Source organism: Helianthus annuus, chromosome 2, assembly GCF_002127325.2.
Source record: "Helianthus annuus cultivar XRQ/B chromosome 2, HanXRQr2.0-SUNRISE, whole genome shotgun sequence".
In the NCBI taxonomy this organism is placed as follows: Eukaryota; Viridiplantae; Streptophyta; class Magnoliopsida; order Asterales; family Asteraceae; genus Helianthus; species Helianthus annuus.
Genome location: NC_035434.2, coordinates 3525773 through 3550689, shown reverse-complemented (window position 1 = coordinate 3550689; position 24917 = coordinate 3525773). Strand labels below are relative to the sequence as shown.

The 24917-nt window shown below is 40.4% G+C and overlaps 1 protein-coding gene across 1 annotated transcript in view; it reads left to right on the top strand.

The window, feature by feature from the left end:
- Positions 1-24917, top strand: part of LOC110908303 (ABC transporter C family member 8) — a 36872-nt gene that overhangs the window by 3228 nt on the left and 8727 nt on the right. Inside the window, exons 4-6 of the mRNA XM_035987287.1 lie at positions 720-884; positions 1035-1329; positions 1880-2094. Coding sequence (XP_035843180.1) covers positions 720-884; positions 1035-1329; positions 1880-2094 — 675 coding nt within the window. The remainder of the gene's footprint in view (positions 1-719; positions 885-1034; positions 1330-1879; positions 2095-24917) is intronic.

The window sequence follows — 24917 nt, the reverse complement described above, 5'->3', positions numbered from 1 at the left end:
TCGTATGGTAGGACACAAATTGGGAGAATTTGTGCCTACTTTAAATTTCCAAGGACATGCAAAAAGCGATAATAGATCTTGTCGTTAAAAAATGTTTGTTTATGTATATTTATAATAATATATATAGATATTATCATTGATTAGTAGGAGGCGAACTTTATGTTAAATAGGAGGGCGTTATAGCCTATTGGTATTTTGAGGGTGAGAAAAGGCTTACGGACCATTAGGCCCTGGGTTCGATTCCCACAAGAGGGTTTTTTCCCATATTTATTGGGTTTCCTCTTGAATTAGAGGCATTATAGACGGTGGAGATGGATATGACCGGTGGTTCCGTTGATGGCATGATGATACTCCAGTGGTCCGTCAGTGATCAAAATTTGTTGTTCAAAAAAAATCAGGGAGAGTCTAATAGTAGCTTTGATAGAGTCTTTTAGTGTAAGTATGGTCGCCTATTTAAAGGCATTTGAGTTATTGAATAAATACACCTGCCTTTTACCTTTCCTTCTGCAGAACTCACATAATTCTTTTATACTAAAGCTGTGAAGCTTTCTTTGTTTCCACATATGTGAGTTTCTAGTGTGTGGGATTCCGGGTCTGAACCAACAGAGTTTGGTAACAAATCTGGTTGTGTTGAGTTGCCTGATACAATTCATTTCAAACATGCAGAAATGCAAAAAACCGACACAACATGTTTGGTGACTAATCTATTGTTCATGCAGGCCTCATCTGATTTGAGTGTGATTGATTTTGACATACCATTTTCGTTTGCCTTTGCGTTTAGTGCTGGTATTGATTTACTTGCCACAATTGGTATTATGGCTTCAGTGACTTGGCAAGTTCTCATTGTAGCCATCTTTGCTATCGCGGCTTCAAAATATATGCAGGTGCCTTTCTTTCTATTAGAGTCGTGAGCTTTTTATCCTTTACTACAAAAGTTTAAGTCTAGTTCATGTTACAGTTTGGGAGTACTGAACCGGTACTTTGGTTCGCTTTTGTAATGTTGCACCAGCCTAACATCATTTTCTAAACTTCAGGGATATTATCAGCCAACTGCTAGGGAGCTAATGAGAATCAATGGAACCACAAAAGCACCCCTGATGAATTATGCATCGGAAACATCACTTGGAGTTGCAACAATAAGAGCATTTAAAATGCAAGATAGGTTTTTTGAAGAATACCTAAAATTGGTGGATAGTGATTCAAGTACTTTGATTTTCTCAAATGCAACATTAGAATGGTTGATTTTGAGAACAGAAGCTTTTTCAAACCTAACCCTAATCACAGCTGCTTTTCTCCTGGTTTACACTCGAAAAGGCCCTGCGTCTTCAGGTATGTTTGTCGGATCTAGAGGTGGCTCCGGTTGGGCAATAGTCAAAACAAGTTTTGTTGACGCGGAATAGTTTTGGTCCATTTTTAAGTGTACGTGATTGCAAATAAAGTTACAAACTAGTGTCTTTATCATATAATTAACTCTAGAAACCTACATTTGGTGCAACCAACTTCTAATATATTATGCATGGACATGTATCTAGCGAACTTAGTTCAGCTCTGGTATAAAATTTTCAAAGCATAACTCTTGATGTATTTTAGGTACATCTGTTGTTTTTAATTTGGTTACATCAAATAGTAAAATTAAAAGTCAGCTACATATCAAACTTAAAGTTTTATTAGTTATTACATCATAACTAAGCATCTTGAATTATGTGTTGAGTTTGATTTATTTTGGTGCATTTAACCCCCTTTTTTACGTCTTCTGGGTAAGTTTTGAAAGTTGGTTACACCAAGCTTAAGATTTGAAGTCTACATTAGAATAAGTTGATACATATCCATGCCCTATATTGAGTTATTAACTACATGAATCCGGTCTTCGCATATGTAGGGTTGGTTGGCCTCTCTCTATCTTATGCATTGACACTATCTGGTATCCAAGTGTTCTTTACTAGATGGTATTGTAGCTTAGCCAATTATGTTATATCAATAGAAAGAATCAAACAATTTATGCATATTCCACCCGAGCAATCAGCAACTTTGGAGAACAACAGACCACCATCATCTTGGCCTTCCAAGGGAAAGATACAATTCGAGGATCTAAAGGTAATTAAATCATACTTTTATTCAGCTTTTCTGGTGAAGATATCCATTAACAATATGATGCCCATGTTTTTGATTATGCATGGTACTTAGAGATCGTAATTAGAGGTGGCAATATTGACTATTAGATGTAGAGTTGCAGTCAAACTATTGGGTCAACAGGGTAAATATATAATATTGTCATTAGTTAGAAAGTCAGCAAAAGATCAGGGGCTACATCTGAAGAATTAATATAGCTGTTATAACCAATCTATGGTTAGTTGATAATTAGTTTCCAATAGTTGGTTACTTGGTTAGTATAAATAGGTCAAACAGTCAATATGTTAGTGATTCCATTTGTTCATCATTGGTTTCTTTGTAGTAAGTGAGATTCGATCAATAAAGTTCAATAGTTGAGAGTTAATTGTGCTCTTAATTTCATTGTTTCTTTGGTGTTATTTCAACAATTGGCGTCGTTGATGCACTAGTCGGCAACACTTACAGACACGGGGAAGAAAGACCACTACAAGAATATCGACCAATAGCGGCGACAGTTGTCGCCGCTAAAAGACATGATCTGGGCGCAAAAGAGATTAGGAGATTTTGAGCCTAGGAGAGTTTGTTTTAGAGAGGTGTCAAAAGAGACTTTAGCAGCCAGAATCTGGGCGCAACTAAAAAGTGTCTACATGACTAAGTCTTACGTAAATCGACGGTATCTCAACAAGATATCATATAAATTCCAAATGGTTTCTGGTAAATCCTTAGAAGATCACAGAAACGAAATCAATAAGTTAGTGGTTGATCTTAAAAATATTGATGTCACATGGACGAAGAAGATTAGGCTAATATTTTCTTGAGACATATTTTCCTTATTGTTATGAGCATTTTGTTCGGGGAGAGAAAGTTTGTCCATGGAGGAGGTATTGGCTGCATTAGTTTCAAAAGAAGATTTGATGTCAAAGATGAGTAAGCTAATGATTTGTTTGTCAAGGGAGGCTATATAACTTCTAAAACAAATACTCCTGGTCGGTCTAAATCCAAATTTAAGAGAAAGTGTTGTGTGTGCAATTCAGAAAACAATAGTTAAAGAGGTATTGCCGTAAGAGAAAGAAGAAGAAAATAGAGTCAAGTTCATTCAGGAACCAGTTTAATTCATCACTTGAAGGATCATTTGCAGGATATGAGAGTGCATAGGGATCATTATTGGTGATTGGATTATCGATTCTGAATGCTCATTCCATATGACACCAAATAAAATGTTAGTCCAAAAGTAAAAGTGAGCAGAGATGTTGTAGCATTTAGAGAAGACCTAATGCACAAAGTGGTGATTGGTAGTCAAGAGGCCGGGTACTAGCTCAATGAATAGGCATGATGATCATAGTGTTCAGATTGGGGTGGAGGATACTACTGATGCTAATGATGGTGTGGTTGGTTAACAAATGGATCATAGAGAAGTTGGGCATAGTTTGGATAAAGACAGACCTAGAAGAACCATTGTTCCACCAGCTAGGTACAGATGTAGTGATCATGTATCTGCATTCATATTTGACATAGCAGAAATGGAAGATACCATTGAACCTTTGACATGTAATGAGGCTATTTCTGTCCATAAGGAGTGTTGTATTAAGGCTATGGAACAAGTATTGAACTCAATGTACCAGAATGAGACATGGGTATTGGGGGGTAAGCTTGAAATAAAAGCTTGTGGATTGCATGTGGATATATAAGCTAAAGGAGGAAACTCAAGGGGTTGACAAACCTTGGTTAATGGTTAGGCTAGTGGCAGAGGGCTTTACACAAAGAGCAGGATTAGACTAGAAAAAAATATTTTCCCATGTAGTGAAACTAGTGGCGGACCCAGAAAATATTTGCTGGGGGTGCGGATAAGGTGTTCAGCCATATTTTCAAGGGGTGTGGTCGGGTTTTTTGCCTAAAATATACACTAAATTTTTTTTTCAAGGGGTGCGACCGCCCACCCTGGCCAAAGGCTAGGTCCGCCCATGAGTGAAACACACTTCTATAAGGGTTGTTTTGGCTTTTACTGTGCTAAGGATTTCGAATTACAGCAGCTTGATGTTAAAATTGCTTTTCTTCATACAATACTTGAAGAAGACGTTTATATGAAACAACCTTTGGGGTTTTAAAGTGGAAGGTCAAGAGCATAAGGTGTGCCTTTTAAAGAATTCCTTGTATGGGTTAAAACAATCTCTTAGATAACATTGTAGGATATTTGATGATAAAGAGTGGATTTAAAAGGAGTTGCTATGATCACTGTAGAGAATACAACAAAGATGAGTTTTCTTTAATCTTCTGTTGCATGTGGATTATGTAGGTCCCTTTTCGTGGAGGATTACGAACCTAAACCTTGTTATACAAACCTACTAGCGAGTGCGGAATCCAAGCTAGCAAGCAAACCGAGTTAGTAGCAAGTAGAGAAACAAACACACAAGTTCACCGATTAACACAACTTGTATTAATGCAATGAGGGTTCGGTTACAAGCTCAATGTTTACAGAAGTGTTCTATAAACTCTCAAGTGTGTGTGTGAGTTTTGGACAGAATGCTCTCAGCCCGTGTGGGTGTATTCTCTCTGTCTTGTGTCTGTCTACTGAAACTCAACACATGCATGGGTATTTATACCCAGCCCAAGATGCTATGTCCGAAGGATTCGACAGATGGTCCGAAGGATCATCTGTCGAAGATTAAGTGTTCGAAGGATAAGCATGTACCTCGAAGGATCACCTTTCGAGGTCAAGTCATTCGAAGCATATCTTTCGATGAGATCGAAGGATCCACATCATCCTTCGATCTCTTATCCTTCGGGACAGTGCATCTTTCAACATCTCTTTCAACTGTTGACTGAGTCAAACCAGGAGGACGGTTGACTTGGTCAACTTACAGGACTGACAAGGACATCGTTTACATACAGACCGAATACAGACAAAGTACAGACACAAGTGCACCAACAAACTCCCCCTTGGCTGTAGCTTTGTCTTTGATCTCTAAGCTTTGTCTTGTTCTTCTAAAGGTGTAGACTCGTCTTGAACTTCGACGGTCTTTGGTCTTCAGGTCTTCAAGACTCTGATGTCCTATCATGTCTTCAATGTCGGAGGATCTTCAGAGTCTTCACGTCTTGAAAGTAGAAAGTGTATCAACAAACTACCCGTATCATGTAGGAAGTGTGTTGACAAACTCCCCCTTAACATAAGCTCCCCCTTGAGTTATGCTCGTGAAAAGACTTTATCTTTATGAAGTGAGATCCTTGTGGTGTTGATGATGGCCAGCGGCAACTCGATCATCTTCATCAGTTGAGCGCCTTCTCGTCGTGTCTTCATTCCAAGGCTTGTCATCGACCATGTTCTCCTAGCCTTTAGAATCTGCACATGCAAGAGATCTAAACGCGTAATGAGAACAATTGCTTGGAATATAGTATAAACAAATGACACACGAATGACCATGTCATAATCAAACACCGTCCGACAGTTTGAAAGTTTAATAAAATTTGTCAATTTTAGTCTTTAACTTTCAAAACATGCAAATTTCGACCGTTTATGAAGATTTAGTCAGTTCGGTTTTCAGTCAGGTTTCAGGTAACGAAGACTTGAGCTCCAACATCGTACGATCGAAAATAAAGCAGAAATAAAATCTTTTTGGCTTTTATAAAGTTTATATTAAAACACAGATTTTAGGTGTGTTTTTGAAATTAAAAGACAACAATTTAAAATCCTTTGAGTGTTATCAAACGACATCACCGCTAATGTCGTGCTGATATGCACCAAACGACGAAACTGTTTAAAAAGAAAACAATAAAAGTTAAGCAGTAAATAAATAAATATATACAGACATTCTTTTTGCGAGTTTCGAGGGTAAGAGAATCATATCAGTGTACGGTCATGCCAAAACACTCTTGTTGTTCAGTTAGTTAACATTAAGATAAGCATCCTATAACGATTATCGGTATTGTTGTCCACTTAAACTCAACTTATCAGATGTAATCATGGCGAGGGGATACGTTAAGGTATGATTTATACTTACCGACCGGTGTTCATCCACATCACGACACATTCCCGTATCAAGGTATGCACGAGAGTTCATCTTACCGGTGAGTATACCGATTATCATCTGTTTGACCGTATAAAATTGTGAGATACTCACTTATTTTGATTCGAAAACAAGCCCTTTGTGATATAATCACTTATTGATGAGGAACTTGATTTTCGTATGCATGAGGGCACAGGTGCAAGTCCGTGAACAGGTCAGTACTTCCGTACAGCAGAGAGACGAACTTGACACCCGGATAAATGTGATATTTTATCACTTATTTGATATGGACATGTGATTGTTTATCACTTATTGAGGTCGAATGCAGTATGCAGAATGCAATATGTACACGTATGTATAGTATCATGGAAGATCTAGACTTGCGTCCCCGTTATTTTTCGGTAAAAGATACAACCATGATACCCAGATGATAAGCAGCATAAAGACCGAATATCTCAGAACCTCGGCAATCTATCAAACGAAATTTCGGTACTAAGACCATATGCCAATGAATGGTTCCCACCTGATCTTCAGTCGATTAAGATTTATATCACCCTGCACACTTTAAAATGATTGTGAGCCTACCGATACATCTTATATAGAGCTGCTTATCGTTTTTCATTTAAGATTTAAAGAGGTTTGGATAGACCACTGATGTACTATCATTTTCTCTTTTTCTCGCCAGGAAACTCATTTTTGTTTTTCTATTGTTTTTGTGTTTTTGAAATTTTTCGATGTTTTTGTATTTTCCGATTTTTGGATTTACTCCCCCTAAAATCAACAAACTAAGATAAATTTAAAAACACAAAGGAAATTACAAAAATGATTTTCCGATGTTGGTTTTACTCTTGCTTGACCTTAATGCCGTTTACCAATAATAAAAAGTCAAATCTTGATTTGTCAAATGCTTTGGTAAATAAGTCGGCACGTTGGTCATCGGTGTGGACCTTAACAACATCGATTAGCCTTTTCTTAAAGCAATCACGTATGAAGTGATATTTGATTTCGATGTGTTTGGTCTTTGAATGCTGCACAGGATTTCTAGTGATATCTAAAGCAGCAGAATTATCAACGTAAATAGGAGTAGTTAGGAATTCAAAACCGTAGTCCCGCATCTGTTGTTGGATCCAAAGAACTTGGGAGCAACAACTTGAGGCAGCAATGTATTCAGCTTCGCATGTTGATGTAGCTACACACGTCTGCTTCTTGCACTGCCATGTGACTAGGCGATTTCCTAAGAACTGACATCCAGCCGTTGTCGACTTGCCGTCGATTTTGCATCCGCCAAAATCAGAATCACTGAAAGCTACCAATTCAAAGTTATTATCCCTAGGGTACCACAGACCGGTGTCAGGGTATGCCTTCAAATAACGAAAAATCCTTTTAACAGCAGCAAGATGTGAGGGCTTCGGGTTAACTTGATATCTAGCAAGCAGGCACGTTGGGTACATTATGTCTGGCCTTGATGCTGTGAGGTACATGAGAGATCCGATCATGGCGCGATAAATAGAAGGGCTAACAGCTTCTCCCTTCAAGTCTGGAGTAATTCCGTGATTAGTTGGCAATGGGGTACCAATGGGCGTTGCATCAGACATCTGGAACCGGCTCAAGATGTCACGAACATATTTAGTCTGATGGATGAATATCCCAGACTCCGTTTGTTGTACTTGTAGGCCCAAGAAGAAGGTCATTTCCCCCATAGCACTCATCTCGAATTTATCCTGCATAATGCGCTCGAATTCCCTACACAAGACATCATTAGTAGAACCAAAAATAATGTCATCAACGTATACCTGTACCAGAAGAAGATCTCCATCTTGTTCCTTGATGAAAAGAGTACAGTCGATAAGACCTCTACGAAAACCGTTCTCCAGCAGATAGTGAGATAAGGTTGCATACCAAGCTCGTGGTGCTTGATGAAGACCATAAAGAGCTTTGTTGAGCAACCAAACCCGATCGGGATGGATAGGATCTTCAAAACCTGGAGGTTGTTCGACGTACACCTCTTCTTCAACCACACCGTGTAAAAATGCACTTTTCACGTCCATCTGATAAACCTTGAATCCTTTGAAGGACGCATAGGTGTAGGTCCCTTTTCGCGGAGGATAGCGAACCTAAACCTTGTTATACAAACCTACTAGCGAGTGCGGAATCCAAGCTAGCAAGCAAACCGAGTTAGTAGCAAGTAGAGAAACAAACACACAAGATTCACCGATTAACACAACTTGTATTAATGCAATGAGGGTTCGGTTACAAGCTCAATGTTTACAGAAGTGTTCTATAAACTCTCTAAGTGTGTGAGTGAGTTCTGGACAGAATGCTCTCTAAGCTTCTATCTCTCGGGTGTGTAAAATGGCAGAACTACTGAACTCAACACATGCATGGGTATATATACCCAGCCCAAGATGCTATGTCCGAAGGATTCGACAGATGGTCCGAAGGATCATCTGTCGAAGATTAAGTGTTCGAAGGATAAGCATGTACCTCGAAGGATCACCTTTCGAGGTTAAGTCATTCGAAGCATATCTTTCGATGAGATCGAAGGATCCACATCATCCTTCGATCTCTTATCCTTCGGGACAGTGCATCTTTCAACATCTCTTTCAACTGTTGACTGAGTCAAACCAGGAGGACGGTTGACTTGGTCAACTTACAGGACTGACAAGGACATCGTTTACATACAGACCGAATACAGACAAAGTACAGACATAAGTGCACCAACAAACTCCCCCTTGGCTGTAGCTTTGTCTTTGATCTCTAAGCTTTGTCTTGTTCTTCTAAAAGTGTAGACTCGTCTTGAACTTCGACGGTCTTTGGTCTTCAGGTCTTCAAGACTCTGATGTCCTATCATGTCTTCAATGTCGGAGGATCTTCAAAGTCTTCACGTCTTGAAAGTAGAAAGTGTATCAACAAACTACCCGTATCATGTAGGAAGTGTGTTGACAAACTCCCCCTTAACATAAGCTCCCCCTTGAGTTATGCTCGTGAAATACTTTAACTTTATGAAGTAAGATCCTTGAGGTGATGATGATGGCCAGCAGCAACTCGATCATCTTCATTCATTGAGTGCCTTCGTGTCTTCATTCCAAAGCTCGTCAACGACCATGTTCTCCTAGCCTTTAGAATCTGCACATGCAAGAGATCTAAACGCGTAATGAGAACAATTGCTTGGAATATAGTATAAACAAATGACACACGAATGACCATGTCATAATCAAACACCGTCCGACAGTTTGAAAGTTTAATAAAATTTGTCAATTTTAGTCTTTAACTTTCAAAACATGCAAATTTCGACCGTTTATGAAGATTTAGTCAGTTCGGTTTTCAGTCAGGTTTCAGGTAACGAAGACTTGAGCTCCAACATCGTACGATCGAAAATAAAGCAGAAATAAAATCTTTTTGGCTTTTATAAAGTTTATATTAAAACAGATTTTAGGTGTGTTTTAATATTAAGAAAGACAACAATTTAAAATCCTTTGAGTGTTATCAAAAGACATCACCGCTAATGTCGTGCTGATATGCACCAAACGACGAAACTGTTTAAAAGAAAAACAATAAAAGTTAAGCAGTAAATAAATATATACAGACATTCTTTTTGCGAGTTTCGAGGGTAAGAGAATCATATCAGTGTACGGTCATGCCAAAACACTCTTGTTGTTCAGTTAGTTAACATTAAGATAAGCATCCTATAACAATTATCGGTATTGTTGTCCACTTAAACTCAACTTATCAGATGTAATCATGGCGAGGGGATACGTTAAGGTATGATTTATACTTACCGACCGGTGTTCATCCACATCACGACACATTCCCGTATCAAGGTATGCACGAGAGTTCATCTTACCGGTGAGTATACCGATTATCATCTGTTTGACCGTATAAATTGTGAGATACTCACTTATTTTGAATTGAAAACAAGTCCTTTGTGATATAATCACTTATTGATGAGGAACTTGATTTTCGTATGCATGAGGGCACAGGTGCAAGTCCGTGAACAGGTCAGTACTTCCGTACAGCAGAGAGACGAACTTGACACCCGGATAAATGTGATATTTTATCACTTATTTGATATGGACATGTGATTGTTTATCACTTATTGAGGTCGAATGCAGTATGCAGTATGTAATATGTACACGTATGTATAGTATCATGGAAGATCTAGACTTGCGTCCCCGTTATTTTTCGGTAAAAGATACAACCATGATACCCAGATGATAAGCAGCATAAAGACCGAATATCTCAGAGCCTCGGCAATCTATCAAACGAAATTTCGGTACTAAGACCATATGCCAATGAATGGTTCCCACCTGGTCTTCAGTCGATTAAGATTTATATCGCCCTGCACACTTTAAAATGATTGTGAGCCTACCGATACATCTTATATAGAGCTGCTTATCGTTTTTCATTTAAGATTTAAAGAGGTTTGGATAGACCACTGATGTACTATCATTTTCTCTTTTTTTTCTCGCCAGGAAACTCATTTTTGTTTTTCTATTGTTTTTGTGTTTTTGAAATTTTTCGATGTTTTTGTATTTTCCGATTTTTGGATTTACTCCCCCTAAAATCAACAAACTAAGATAAATTTAAAAACACAAAGGTATTTACAAAAATGATTTTCCGATGTTGGTTTTACTCTTGCTTGACCTTAATGCCGTTTACCAATAATAAAAAGTCAAATCTTGATTTGTCAAATGCTTTGGTAAATAAGTCGGCACGTTGGTCATCGGTGTGGACCTTAACAACATCGATTAGCCTTTTCTCAAAGCAATCACGTATGAAGTGATATTTGATTTCGATGTGTTTGGTCTTTGAATGCTGCACAGGATTTCTAGTGATATCTAAAGCAGCAGAATTATCAACGTAAATAGGAGTAGTTAGGAATTCAAAACCGTAGTCCCGCATTTGTTGTTGAATCCAAAGAACTTGGGAGCAACAACTTGAGGCAGCAATGTATTCAGCTTCGCATGTTGAGGTAGCTACACACGTCTGCTTCTTGCACTGCCATGTGACTAGGCGATTTCCTAAGAACTGACATCCAGCCGTTGTGGATTTACCGTCGATTTTACATCCGCCAAAATCAGAATCACTGAAAGCTACCAATTCAAAGTTATTATCCCTAGGGTACCACAGACCGGTGTCAGGGTACGCCTTCAAATAACGAAAAATCCTTTTAACAGCAGCAAGATGTGAGGACTTCGGGTTAACTTGATATCTGGCAAGCAGGCACGTTGGGTACATTATGTCTGGCCTTGATGCTGTGAGGTACATAAGAGATCCGATCATAGCGCGATAGATAGAAGGGCTAACAGCTTCTCCCTTCAAGTCTGGAGTAATTCCGTGATTAGTTGGCAATGGGGTACCAATGGGCGTTGCATCAGACATCTGGAACCGGCTCAAGATGTCACCAACATATTTAGTCTGATGGATGAATATCCCAGACTCGGTTTGTTGTACTTGTAGGCCCAAGAAGAAGGTCATTTCCCCCATAGCACTCATCTCGAATTTATCCTGCATAATGCGCTCGAATTCCCTACACAAGACATCATTAGTAGAACCAAAAATAATGTCATCAACGTATACCTGTACCAGAAGAAGATCTCCATCTTGTTCCTTGATGAAAAGAGTACAGTCGATAAGACCTCTACGAAAACCGTTCTCCAGCAGATAGTGAGATAAGGTTGCATACCAAGCTCGTGGTGCTTGATGAAGACCATAAAGAGCTTTGTTGAGCAACCAAACCCGATCGGGATGGATAGGATCTTCAAAACCTGGAGGCTGTTCGACGTACACCTCTTCTTCAACCACACCGTGTAAAAATGCACTTTTCACGTCCATCTGATAAACCTTGAATCCTTTGAAGGACGCATAGGCTAGAAAGATTCGAATTGCTTCGAGACGTGCAACAGGTGCATAGACTTCGTTGTAGTCGATCCCTTCAATCTGACGAAAACCTTGAACAACTAAACGTGCTTTGTTTCGGATAACAACTCCGCGGTCATCCTTTTTGCATTTGAAAACCCAACGGGTACCAATCTTCTTGTATCCAGCAGGTTTCTCTACTAGTTTCCAGACACCCAGCTTCTGGAATTGTTGCAGTTCTTCCTGCATTGCTTCAACCCAAGCATTATCTTTCAAGGCTTCTTTCCACGTTCTTGGTTCTTCTTGTGAGACATAACACGCGAAGGACCAGTCGTTTTGTTGCCCGGATTCCCGAATAGCTGCATACAAGCCTGCATTGTTGTTGTTTCGCAACATGTTTCTTGTTTGAACGCCACTTTGCACATTTCCAATGATGTTTTGTTGAGGATGGGTATTATGAATCCTTGTTTCTGGATTATCTGGAACTGGAACATTTATACCCAGATTGTTGAGGTTAAGATCAACAACCAATTCAAGACCCGGAATTGACGAAGAAGATGATGCAGTAATCTCAGCTGTTCTATGTGTATCCACAGGAGGAGTACCCTCTGAAGTACCATGAACTGCTGTTGTAGGAGCTTCTTGATCTGCATCTAGAAATTCATCATCCTCTGAAGATTCGTTCAATTCGTTTGCATCATGAAAATCCTCATTGTTGAGAGTATTATTGTTCACCGAAGAAGATGGTTCTTGATTAACAAGAATCGGACGAACCACCGGTGAAACTGTTGCATTGTCACTCTCGAAAAACATCCTAGCCGCAGCATTTTCTTCAACGGCTTCAACATTGATCGAATTGAAAAAGTCATCGTACTCAAACATCCAAGGTTGACCCGGATTTTTGACTGGCAAGGTGTGCCTTTGTACTCTGACCTCAGACCATTCCTCGACCCTTTTAGTCTCTAGATTCCAGACTCGTAAGTTAGGGGTGGCATACCCAAGAAAGTATCCATCAATTGCTCTTGCCCCAAACTTTCCATTAGGATCGATGATTGTGCATGGAGCTCCAAACGGTTCTAGATAAGACAAATCTGGTTTCCGTTTTTGAAGAAGCTCAAAGCAGGTCTTGTTGTGCCTTTTGACTGTAAGGACTCTGTTCAATGTGTAACATGCAGAGGCCACAGCTTCAGTCCAGAATGGAATGGGCAACTGCGACTCTACCAACATTGTCCTAGCAGTCTCGATCAATGTGCGGTTCTTACGTTCAGCGACACCATTCTGTTGAGGAGTATAAGCTGCACTAAACTCATGAAGAATACCCTTTGAAGTGCAGAACTCCGCCATGGAATGATTTTTAAATTCAGTACCATTGTCGCTACGTATCCGCCTAACCTTCAACTTATACAAATTCTCAATCTGAATGATCAAGTTTTTGATAATGCCAAAGGTTTCACTCTTGTGTGCCATGAACGCAACCCAAGAAAATCTTGAATAATCATCAGTAACCACGAGGCAGTATTGATCACCCCGAATACTCTTGTGCTTGACAGGACCGAACAAATCCATGTGCAACCGCTCAAGAGGAACTGCCACCGTGTTGATCTTCTTTGTAGGGTGCTTCTTCTTTGTTTGCTTTCCTTTCTGGCACGATACACAGATGTCTTGAAGATGGAAATTTTTGAGGGGAACACCATTCACCAATTCATTTGAAACCAAATGATTCATTTTGCGTAAGTGAATGTGACCCATTCGTCTGTGCCAAGAGATAGTGTCTTTTTCTGTGGCTTTGGAAACGAAACAAGTTGCTTGTGCAGACGTAGTAATAGCTTGGCTCATGTCAAGGACGTACAGATCATTTATCCTTGGAGCCGACAAGAGAATCCATTCTTTTGGAATTTTGAAGCCGGGTTTCAGCACATAACATCCATTAGCATCAAAGTGTACTGAAAATTTCTTGTCACAAATTTGAGAAACACTAAGAAGATTGTGATCAAGTTGTTGCACAAAATTGATCTTGTCAAAGCTGACAATCCCGTTAGATATCATTCCTTCTCCTGTTATATATCCACCCTTATCTCCAGCAAAAGCAACATAACCTCCTCTAATAGATTTAACGTCGTAGAGAAGCTTCATGTCGCCTGTCATGTGCCTGGATGCCCCACTATCAACAATCCAATGACTACTGATAGTTCCTCCTGAAGCACCCTGCACATGAACTCAAATGAATTAGTTGGAGATGGGGACCCAAGCCATTGTGGTCTTGGGTCTTCCATTTTCATCAATGACAATAACTTCTTGTCTTTGATGGTTGGTGAATTGTGATGGTCCCCCTGATTCAACAACCGTTTTTGGTTTCCAAGTCTGTTTGGTTTCACCAGTGTTTTTCTTTAAAATTTTAACTTCTTGAGAATTTGAAGTTTTAGAATTGTCTGGTTTTACAACAACAGATTGTTTTTGAACCGCATCGGTTTTAGTCGCTTTTTCTATCCTTTTGACCTGTTGGCGTTTCTGTTTCTTTTCCCTATCTTTTACAAGGCGGGGATCTTGTTTTGTGGAAACAGTTGGCTTACGGTCAGTTTTGCCACGGGGATCATCAACCTTTCCTTTCTGCTTATGAAGATATGGGCAGTTTCTAATAATGTGCCCAATGGTTCCACACTCAAAACATGATCTTCGTTCTACAAACCCCGAAGAATCATGTGATCGTCTAGCTGATGATGTTGAACTTTGTGAACCCGAGGTACTAGGTTTTGAACTGCTTAGTTCATTTCTTTTCTCGACAATTGTTTTCTTGACAAAATCTAAGTTAGATTGATTTTCAAACTTTTCAATTTTGTCTGTTCCCGTCGATTTCACAAAGTTCACATTTTTCTTCTTCTTTTGGTTCGGCTTCTTGTTAGCTTGAACCGGTGTTTTACCTTTGGGTTTGGTGTGATTTTGCTGTGTTGGCACTGTTGGTAATTTCTTGTTACCAAATTGTTTTCGAATTTCAGCCTTTGGAATAGGAGGACACTGTGTAACTGTAACTTTAGGTCCTGCCTTTCCCAAGAACTTACTCGTCGAATTCTCAAAGACTTTGCAGATTAAGGATTGATTAACATTCTTAATGGGAAAATCTTTGTCTGAGTAAATTTTATCATCACCAACTAGAGTGTACAGCAAATTCACACTCTCTGGCTCTTCTGCAGATGAGGACTCAGTTGCAACAGTCTTAGCGGGTTTGACAGGGGGATCACATAAAATGTGATTCTCAAGAGGTATGTCCTCATTTTTGACTACCGCATCAGACTTTGCTGGGACAGTATCGTCAGATTCATCATCAGACGAATCAGCATCCTCAATCACAACTGGAGGATCTTGATTCTGTTCAGCACTCACAAATGTATCTGCTGACACATCTGAATCTGAGGATACTTCCTTTTGGTATCCGAGTCCTGCAGCAAACTCCTTAACATCCAGAGGCACAGAAGGTTCAAAGAATACCCTGTCCTCTTCATCAGGCATGGCATCATAATTATGTCTCACTGGAGGTGGACACTTCTTGTACCCTATGCATGTGACATCTCTCTTTTCCTTCTGAACGTCAATGATGTGATCTAACACATAGCTAGAACTCAAATAACTGTCTAGCTTGAGTTGGATCGCATCACTTTCGGTTTTCACACAAGCCATCTCTTTTTGCATACTCTCAAGGCGAGATATATACAGATTAATATCAGTTTGTTTTCTTGAAACCATTTTAGTCAGTTCAGTTTTATCCTTCTTTAACGTTTCAATTACTGACTTAAATTCTTTTTCATGGTTTTCATAAAACATGTTGGCTTCTGTGCATTTAGAGAGGTCCACAGTCAATTTCTGATTGTGGAGAAAGGTCACATCATATTTTTCTTGCAAAGCGTCATGCTTACTTTGCAAGTCACTCAGATTCTCATTCACAGTAGTATGTTTGTCTTGCAAGTCAAACAAACTAGCTTGTAAAGCATCATGTTTGCCTTGCAACTCAGACATACTTTTCTCCATTTCAACACATCTAGCATGCATCCTAGCACATTCATCACAATTAACAGCAGTGGGTTCATCGACACATACCTGACTTGATGAACCGTCGACATTAGCCATAAAGGCTGAATGGAGAGAAGACGAAGTATAAACAGCTTGATCCACCAGAATAGATCTTCTTTGAGTTTCTGCTGCAGCTTCCTCCAAGAGTTCATCAATATCTGCATCGATTACTGCATTCGATGTCTCACCCACATGATCATCACCAGAATTGGATGATTCTTCATCAACACTTCTGCTGTACCCAGAAGAGTCTTCATCTTCAGACGATTCACCACCACTGGCAGAAGATTCTCCACCACTGGTGTGAACTAGCTCCTTCACAATCTGAGCAAAACATGCTGTTCCATCGGGAGCATCACCACCCAACTGGATTGACCAGTCACAACCTTCATCTACCTGAACCGCAAGTGCCCGGTTGGTTTGGTTGTTGACGGGTACCATGGTACGATCATTGTTTCTGTTCTGCCGATTGCCTTGGTTTCTGAAGGGATTTTGATTCCCGTGCTGGGCTGGCTTTGTACATTCCCGTTTAAAGTGACCCCGTTCACCACAGTTGAAGCACTTAACAGCTTGCTTATCGAACCCATACTTGGTGTCTCGCTTACTTTCCAAGCTGGTTCTGCCAGTACTTTCCATCCAATCCTTTGCTCTTCTCACAGCACTCGCAAAGGCCCACTTGATGTCCATCAAGTCCATCTCCTCTTTATCAATCTGCCTGTAATCTTCTTGTGTCAGATTAATGTTGCCAATCTGACCTTCTATCAACCCACAGTACGCGCTCACTACAGTGTTAAGCAGCTCCATGTGTTCCTTAGCCACTTCTACACTGATTTTAGAGAAGCTTGACGTGTCGAGCTGTACTGTACTTGACTTTGATTGTTGACCAGCAGATGATGTTCCTCCATAACATGCACGTTGTTGTTGTTGAGCAGGAGGAGGTGGAGGTGGTTGGATTGGATTTCCATACATGTCTGTGGTGGGAGGTGGCTTAACAGGAACTTGTATTGGATTGCCAAAACAATCTGTGCTTGTGACAAACGCTGTTTGAAGTGGAGCATGTGAACCGGTTCTTGCAGACGAAGAATTGGAAGTTCCACAGTACATTTCTGGATTCTGTGGCAATGGAACTCTCTTCGCCTTCAATGTTTCCTCCTGATCCTTGTTTTCCAACAGTTGAACGAATTCGTTGATATTAGTGGTTCTCAACACCCCGTTGTACTTCAGGATTTCCAAGAAACTACTCCATTGAGGAGGCAAAGCATCAGCAAACTTCTTCACAACTTCAGCTTGAGTTGTCACTACACTGTAATTATCCAATTCCGTAAGCAGATGATAAAATCGGCTTGTCATATCTCCCAAGGACTCCTTATCCATACAAGTGAAGCCTTCGAATTCTTTCTTGAGAAGATCATGACGCATTTGACGTGTTGCTGCATTTCCCACTCCTCTGTTTTTCAATCCATCCCATAACTTCTTTGTTGTCTTGAAGCTGACAAACTGATGGTAGATATCCTTGCTCAACGCCTGAGTGAGAATGGCGTATGCCTTCTTTTCCAGATCATAGGTTTTCTTTTTATCTTCTGGAAGATCAGCAAACGTAGTAGAATCTGAAGCAGCAACCTCTATGGCTTGATCGAAATCTGTGGTGAAACGTATCCACAGTTCCGTATTTTGACCAAGAACATATGTTTTAAATCTCTCAACCCATCCTGGATATTCATTCAAATGCATCAACTTTGGAGGTCGATTCAAACTTCCTGATTCACTTTCGCTTAGTAGAATACTTTGAATGCTCGGAGTTTGATTCGATACTAAAGCCCATTGATTTCCCTGAGAAGATGTCGATACCGGCGACTCGGCCCATAAAGGAGATGACCTGGTATTCGTGTATTTTCCATCGTCTGGAGCCGATGTACCCCACCATGAAGGAGTGACATTTGATCTTGTATATTCACCATTGTCTGGAGCCGGAGTTCCCCACCAACTCGGATTCATGATAGATAAGCAAAATAAATGCTAAGTAAGAAAGATCCGAAAGATAACACAACCGAAAGATCCTGGTCGAAAGATCTGAAATCACAGAAAGTTGTTAATAATAAACAGATCACAATCGAAAGATATAATCTTGTTCGAAGGATCAACAGTACTCGAAGGATTACTGTTGACTCTCGAACAATGATCTCGAAAGACTCAAGAACACGAAGGATTCCCTTTTGAAAGATCCTTATCTTTCGTGTTAAATCCTTATCTTTCGATCAACAAGTCTCGAAAGATTCACCAATACGAAGGATCCTAATCTTTCGGACACTAGTCTTTCGAAAAGATTCCTCTGTCGAAGGATATGTTTCAGACTTCGAAGGATGGGTCGAAGGATATAAATCTTTCGAGCCCTCCTTGATCGAAAGATATCGAAGGATGATCTTTCGATGTCGAAAGATATCTTTCGATAGGTTCTGACACAACTGACTTTGATGTGAAAGGTTGGTGAAAAGGTGACAGGTTGGTAAGGTCAACTTTCGGCAAAGAGGTATGGGCAGGCTGTCCTATCACCACCAACTTTGAAAGTTTGCCAAAAATGACAACCCTATCTTCAACACCAGTCACCGGAATTTTAAACCGGAAAATAGCCGGAAAATTCAAAATCACTTAAAACAATTTTTCAAGTTACCCAACCCCACTTTAAACACTCCCGGTTAGTTTAGACACGTTTTTACTCAAAGAAAATGCAAGAAATCAAGTAAAAACAGGTGCAAACACCAAGTGTTTCAACACACCAAAACTTGTAAAAACCCGGTTTTAAACAAGGTAAAGAGCCAAGCTCTGATACCACTTGTAGGTCCCTTTTCGCGGAGGATAGCGAACCTAAACCTTGTTATACAAACCTACTAGCGAGTGCGGAATCCAAGCTAGCAAGCAAACCGAGTTAGTAGCAAGTAGAGAAACAAACACACAAGATTCACCGATTAACACAACTTGTATTAATGCAATGAGGGTTCGGTTACAAGCTCAATGTTTACAGAAGTGTTCTATAAACTCTCTAAGTGTGTGAGTGAGTTCTGGACAGAATGCTCTCTAAGCTTCTATCTCTCGGGTGTGTAAAATGGCAGAACTCCTGAACTCAACACATGCATGGGTATATATACCCAGCCCAAGATGCTATGTCCGAAGGATTCGACAGATGGTCCGAAGGATCATCTGTCGAAGATTAAGTGTTCGAAGGATAAGCATGTACCTCGAAGGATCACCTTTCGAGGTTAAGTCATTCGAAGCATATCTTTCGATGAGATCGAAGGATCCACATCATCCTTCGATCTCTTATCCTTCGGGACAGTGCATCTTTCAACATCTCTTTCAACTGTTGACTGAGTCAAACCAGGAGGACGGTTGACTTGGTCAACTTACAGGACTGACAAGGACATCGTTTACATACAGACCGAATACAGACAAAGTACAGACACAAGTGCACCAACAATAGGCTAGAAAGATTCGAATTGCTTCGAGACGTGCAACAGGTGCATAGACTTCGTTGTAGTCGATCCCTTCAATCTGACGAAAACCCTGAACGACTAAACGTGCTTTGTTTCGGATAACAACTCCGCGGTCATCCTTTTTGCATTTGAAAACCCAACGGGTACCAATCTTCTTGTATCCGGCAGGTTTCTCTACGAGTTTCCAGACACCCAGCTTCTGGAATTGTTGCAGTTCTTCCTGCATTGCTTCAACCCAAGCATTATCTTTCAAGGCTTCTTTCCACGTTCTTGGTTCTTCTTGTGAGACATAACACGCGAAGGACCAGTCGTTTTGTTGTCCGGATTCCCGAATAGCTGCATACAAGCCTGCATTGTTGTTGTTTCGCAACATGTTTCTTGTTTGAACGCCACTTTGCACATTTCCAATGATGTTTTGTTGAGGATGGGTATTATGAATCCTTGTTTCTGGATTATCTGGAACTGGAACATTTATACCCAGATTGTTGAGGTTAAGATCAACAACCAATTCAAGACCCGGAATTGACGAAGAAGATGATGCAGTAGTCTCAGCTGTTCGATGTGTATCCACTGGAGGAGTACCCTCTGAAGTACCATGAACTGCTGTTGTAGGAGCATCTTGATCTGCATCTAGAAATTCATCATCCTCTGAAGATTCGTTCAATTCGTTTGCATCATGAAAATCCTCATTGTTGAGAGTATTATTGTTCACCGAAGAAGATGGTTCTTGATTAACAAGAATCGGACGAACCACCGGTGAAACTGTTGCATTGTCACTCTCGAAAAACATCCTAGCCGCAGCATTTTCTTCAACGGCTTCAACATTGATCGAATTGAAAAAGTCATCATACTCAAACATCCAAGGTTGACCCGGATTTTTGACTGGCAAGGTGTGCCTTTGTACTCTGACCTCAGACCATTCCTCGACCCTTTTAGTCTCTAGATTCCAGACTCGTAAGTTAGGGGTGGCATACCCAAGAAAGTATCCGTCAATTGCTCTTGCCCCAAACTTTCCATTAGGATCGATGATCGTGCATGGAGCTCCAAACGGTTCGAGATAAGACAAATCTGGTTTCCGTTTCTGAAGAAGCTCAAAGCAGGTCTTGTTGTGTCTTTTGACTGTAAGGACTCTGTTCAATGTGTAACATGCAGAGGCCACAGCTTCAGTCCAGAATGGAATGGGTAGCTGCGACTCTACCAACATTGTCCTAGCAGTCTCGATCAATGTGCGGTTCTTACGTTCAGCGACACCATTCTGTTGAGGAGTATAAGCTGCACTAAACTCATGAAGAATACCTTTTGAAGTGCAGAACTCCATCATGGAATGATTTTTAAATTCAGTACCATTGTCGCTACGTATCCGCCTAACCTTCAACTTATACAAATTCTCAATCTGAATGATTAAGTTTTTGATAATACCAAAGGTTTCACTCTTGTGTGCCATGAACGCAACCCAAGAAAATCTTGAATAATCATCAGTAACCACGAGGCAGTATTGATCACCCCGAATACTCTTGTGCTTCTTCTTTGTAGGGTGCTTCTTCTTTGTTTGCTTTCCTTTCTGGCACGAAACACAGATGTCTTGAAGATGGAAATTTTTGAGGGGAACACCATTCACCAATTCATTTGAAACCAAATGATTCATTTTGCGTAAGTGAATGTGACCCATTCGTCTGTGCCAAGAGATAGTGTCTTTTTCTGTGGCTTTTGAAACGAAACAAGTTGCTTGTGCAGACGTAGTAATAGCCTGGCTCATGTCAAGGACGTACAAATCATTTATCCTTGGAGCCGACAAGAGAATCCATTCTTTTGGAATTTTGAAGCCGGGCTTCAGCACATAACATCCATTAGCATCAAAGTGTACTGAAAATTTCTTGTCACAAATTTGAGAAACACTAAGAAGATTGTGATCAAGTTGTTGCACAAAATTGATCTTGTCAAAGCTGACAATCCCGTTAGATATCATTCCTTCTCCCGTAATGTATCCACCTTTATCTCCAGCAAAAGCAACATAACCTCCTCTAATAGATTTAACGTCGTAGAGAAGCTTCATGTCGCCTGTCATGTGCCTAGATGCCCCACTATCAACAATCCAGTGACTACTGATAGTTCCTCCTGAAGCACCCTGCACATGAACTCAAATGAATTAGTTGGAGATGGGGACCCAAGCCATTGTGGTCTTGGGTCTTCCATTTTCATCAATGACAATAACTTCTTGTCTTTGATGGTTGGTGAATTGTGATGGTCCCCCTGATTCAGTAACCGTTTTTGGTTTCCAAGTCTGTTTGGTTTCACCAGTGTTTTTCTTTAAAAGTTTAACTTCTTGAGAATTTGAAGTTTTAGAATTGTCTGGTTTTACAACAACAGATTGTTTTTGAACCGCATCGGTTTTAATCGCTTTTTCTATTCTTTTGACCTGTTGGCGTTTCTGTTTCTTTTCCCTTTCTTTTACAAGGCGGGGATCTTGTTTTGTGGAAACAGTTGGCTTACGGTCAGTTTTGCCACGGGGATCATCAACCTTTCCTTTCTGCTTATGAAGATATGGGCAGTTTCTAATAATGTGCCCAATGGTTCCACACTCAAAACATGATCTTCGTTCTACAAACCCCGAAGAGTCATGTGATCGTCTAGCCGAAGATGTTGAACTTTGTGAACCCGAGGTACTAGGTTTTGAACTGCTTGGTTCATTTCTTTTCTCGACAAAAGCTTTCTTGACAAAATCTAAGTTAGATTGGTTTTCAAACTTTTCAATTTTGTCTGTTCCCGTCGATTTCACAAAGTTAACATTTTTCTTCTTCTTTTGGTTCGGCTTCTTGTTAGCTTGAGCCGGTGCTTTACCTTTGGGTTTGGTGTGATTTTGCTGTGTTGGCACTGTTGGTAATTTCTTGTTACCAAATTGCTTTCGAATTTCAGCTTTTGGAATAGGAGGACACTGTGTAACTGTAACTTTAGGTCCTGCCTTTCCCAAGAACTTACTCGTCGAATTTTCAAAGACTTTGCAGATTAAGGATTGATTAACATTCTTAATGGGAAAATCTTTGTCTGAGTAAATTTTATCATCACCAACTAGAGTGTACAGCAAATTCACACTCTCCGGCTCTCCTGCAGATGAGGACTCAGTTCCAACAGTCTTAGCGGGTTGAACAGGGGGATCACATAGAATGTGATTCTCAAGAGGTATGTCCTCATTTTTGACTACCGCATCAGACTTTGCTGGGACAGTATCATCAGATTCATCATCAGACGAATCAGCATCCTCAATCACAACTGGAGGATCTTGATTCTGTTCAGCACTCACAAATGTATCTGCTGACACATCTGAATCTGAGGATACTTCCTTTTGGTATCCGAGTCCTGCAGCAAACTCCTTAACATCCAGAGGCACAGAAGGTTCAAAGAAAACCCTGTCCTCTTCATCAGGCATGGCGTCATAATTATGTCTCACTGGTGGTGGACACTTCTTGTACCCTATGCATGTGACATCTCTCTTTTCCTTCTGAACGTCAATGATGTGATCTAACACATAGCTAGAACTCAAATAACTGTCTAGCTTGAGTTGGATCGCATCACTTTCGGTTTTCACACACGCCATCTCTTTTTGCATACTCTCAAGGCGAGATATATACAAATTAATATCAGTTTGTTTTCTTGAAACCATTTTAGTCAGTTCAGTTTTATCCTTCTTTAACGTTTCAATTACTGACTTAAATTCTTTTTCATGGTTTTCATAAAACATGTTGGCTTCTGTGCATTTAGAGAGGTCCACAGTCAATTTCTGATTGTGGATGAATGTCACATCATATTTCTCTTGTAAAGCGTCATGCTTACTTTGCAAGTCACTCAAATTCTCATTCACAATAGTATGTTTGTCTTGCAAGTCAAACAAACTAGCTTGTAAAGCATCATGTTTGCCTTGCAACTCAGACATACTTTTCTCAAGATCAGCACATCTAGCATGCAACCTAGCACATTCATCACAATTAACAGCAGTGGGTTCATCGACACATACCTGACTTGATGAACCGTCGACATTAGCCATAAAGGCTGAATGGAGAGAAGACGAAGAGTAAGCAGCTTGATCCACCAGAATAGATCTTCTTTGAGTTTCTGCTACAGCTTCCCCCAAGAGTTCATCAATGTCAATATCATCCGAAACAATAGATGTCTCACCCACATGATCATCACCAGAATTGGATGATTCTTCATCAACGCTCCTACTGTATCCAGAGGAGTCTTCATCTTCAGACGATTCACCACCACTGGCAGAAGATTCTCTATCACTGGTGTGAACTAGCTCCTTCACAATCTGAGCAAAACATGCTGTTCCATCAGGAGCATCACCACCTAACTGGATTGACCAGTCACAACCTTCATCCACCTGAACTGCAAGTGCTCGGTTGGTTTGGTTGTTGACAGGCACCAATGTACGATCATTGTTTCTGTTCTGCTGATTGCCTTGGTTTCTGAAGGGGTTTTGATTCCCGTGCTGGGCTGGCTTTGTACATTCCCGTTTAAAGTGGCCCCGTTCACCACAATTGAAGCACTTAACAGCTTGCTTATCGAACCCATACTTGGTGTCTCGCTTACTTTCCAAGCTGGTTCTTCCAGTACTTTCCATCCAATCCTTTGCTCTTCTCACAGCACTCGCAAAGGCCCACTTGATGTCCATCAAGTCCATCTCCTCCTTATCAATCTGCCTGTAATCTTCTTGTGTCAGATTAATGTTTCCAATCTGACCTTCTATCAACCCACAGTACGCGCTCACTACAGTGTTAAGCAGCTCCATGTGTTCCTTAGCTACTTCTACACTGATTTTAGAGAAGCTTGACGTGTCGAGCTGTACTGTACTTGACTTTGATTGTTGACCTGCAGCAGATGATGTTCCTCCATAACACGCATATTGAGGTTGTTGAGCAGGAGGAGGATGAGGTGGTTGTATTGGATTTCCATACAGATCTGTGGTTGGAGGCGGCTTTACAGGAACTTGCACTGGATTGCCATACATATCCGTGCTTGTGACAAACGCCGTTTGAAGTGGAGCATGTGAACCGGCTTTTGCAGATGAAGAAGTGGAGGTGCCATAATACATCTCTGGATTCTGTGGCACTGCAACTCTCTTTGCCTTCAACGTTTCTTCCTGATCCTTGTTCTCCAGAAGCTGCACGAAATCGTTGATATTTGTAGTTCTCAACGTTCCGTTGTACTTCAAGATTTCCAGGAAGTTATTCCATTGAGGAGGCAATGCATCGGCAAACTTCTTTACCACTTCTGTTGGAGTCGTTGTGACTTCAAAGTTGGTCAGCTCAGTAAGTAGGTGATAGAAACGGCTTGTCATATCTCCTAAGGACTCCTTATCCATACATGTGAAGCCATCGAATTCTTTCTTCAGTAGATCTCG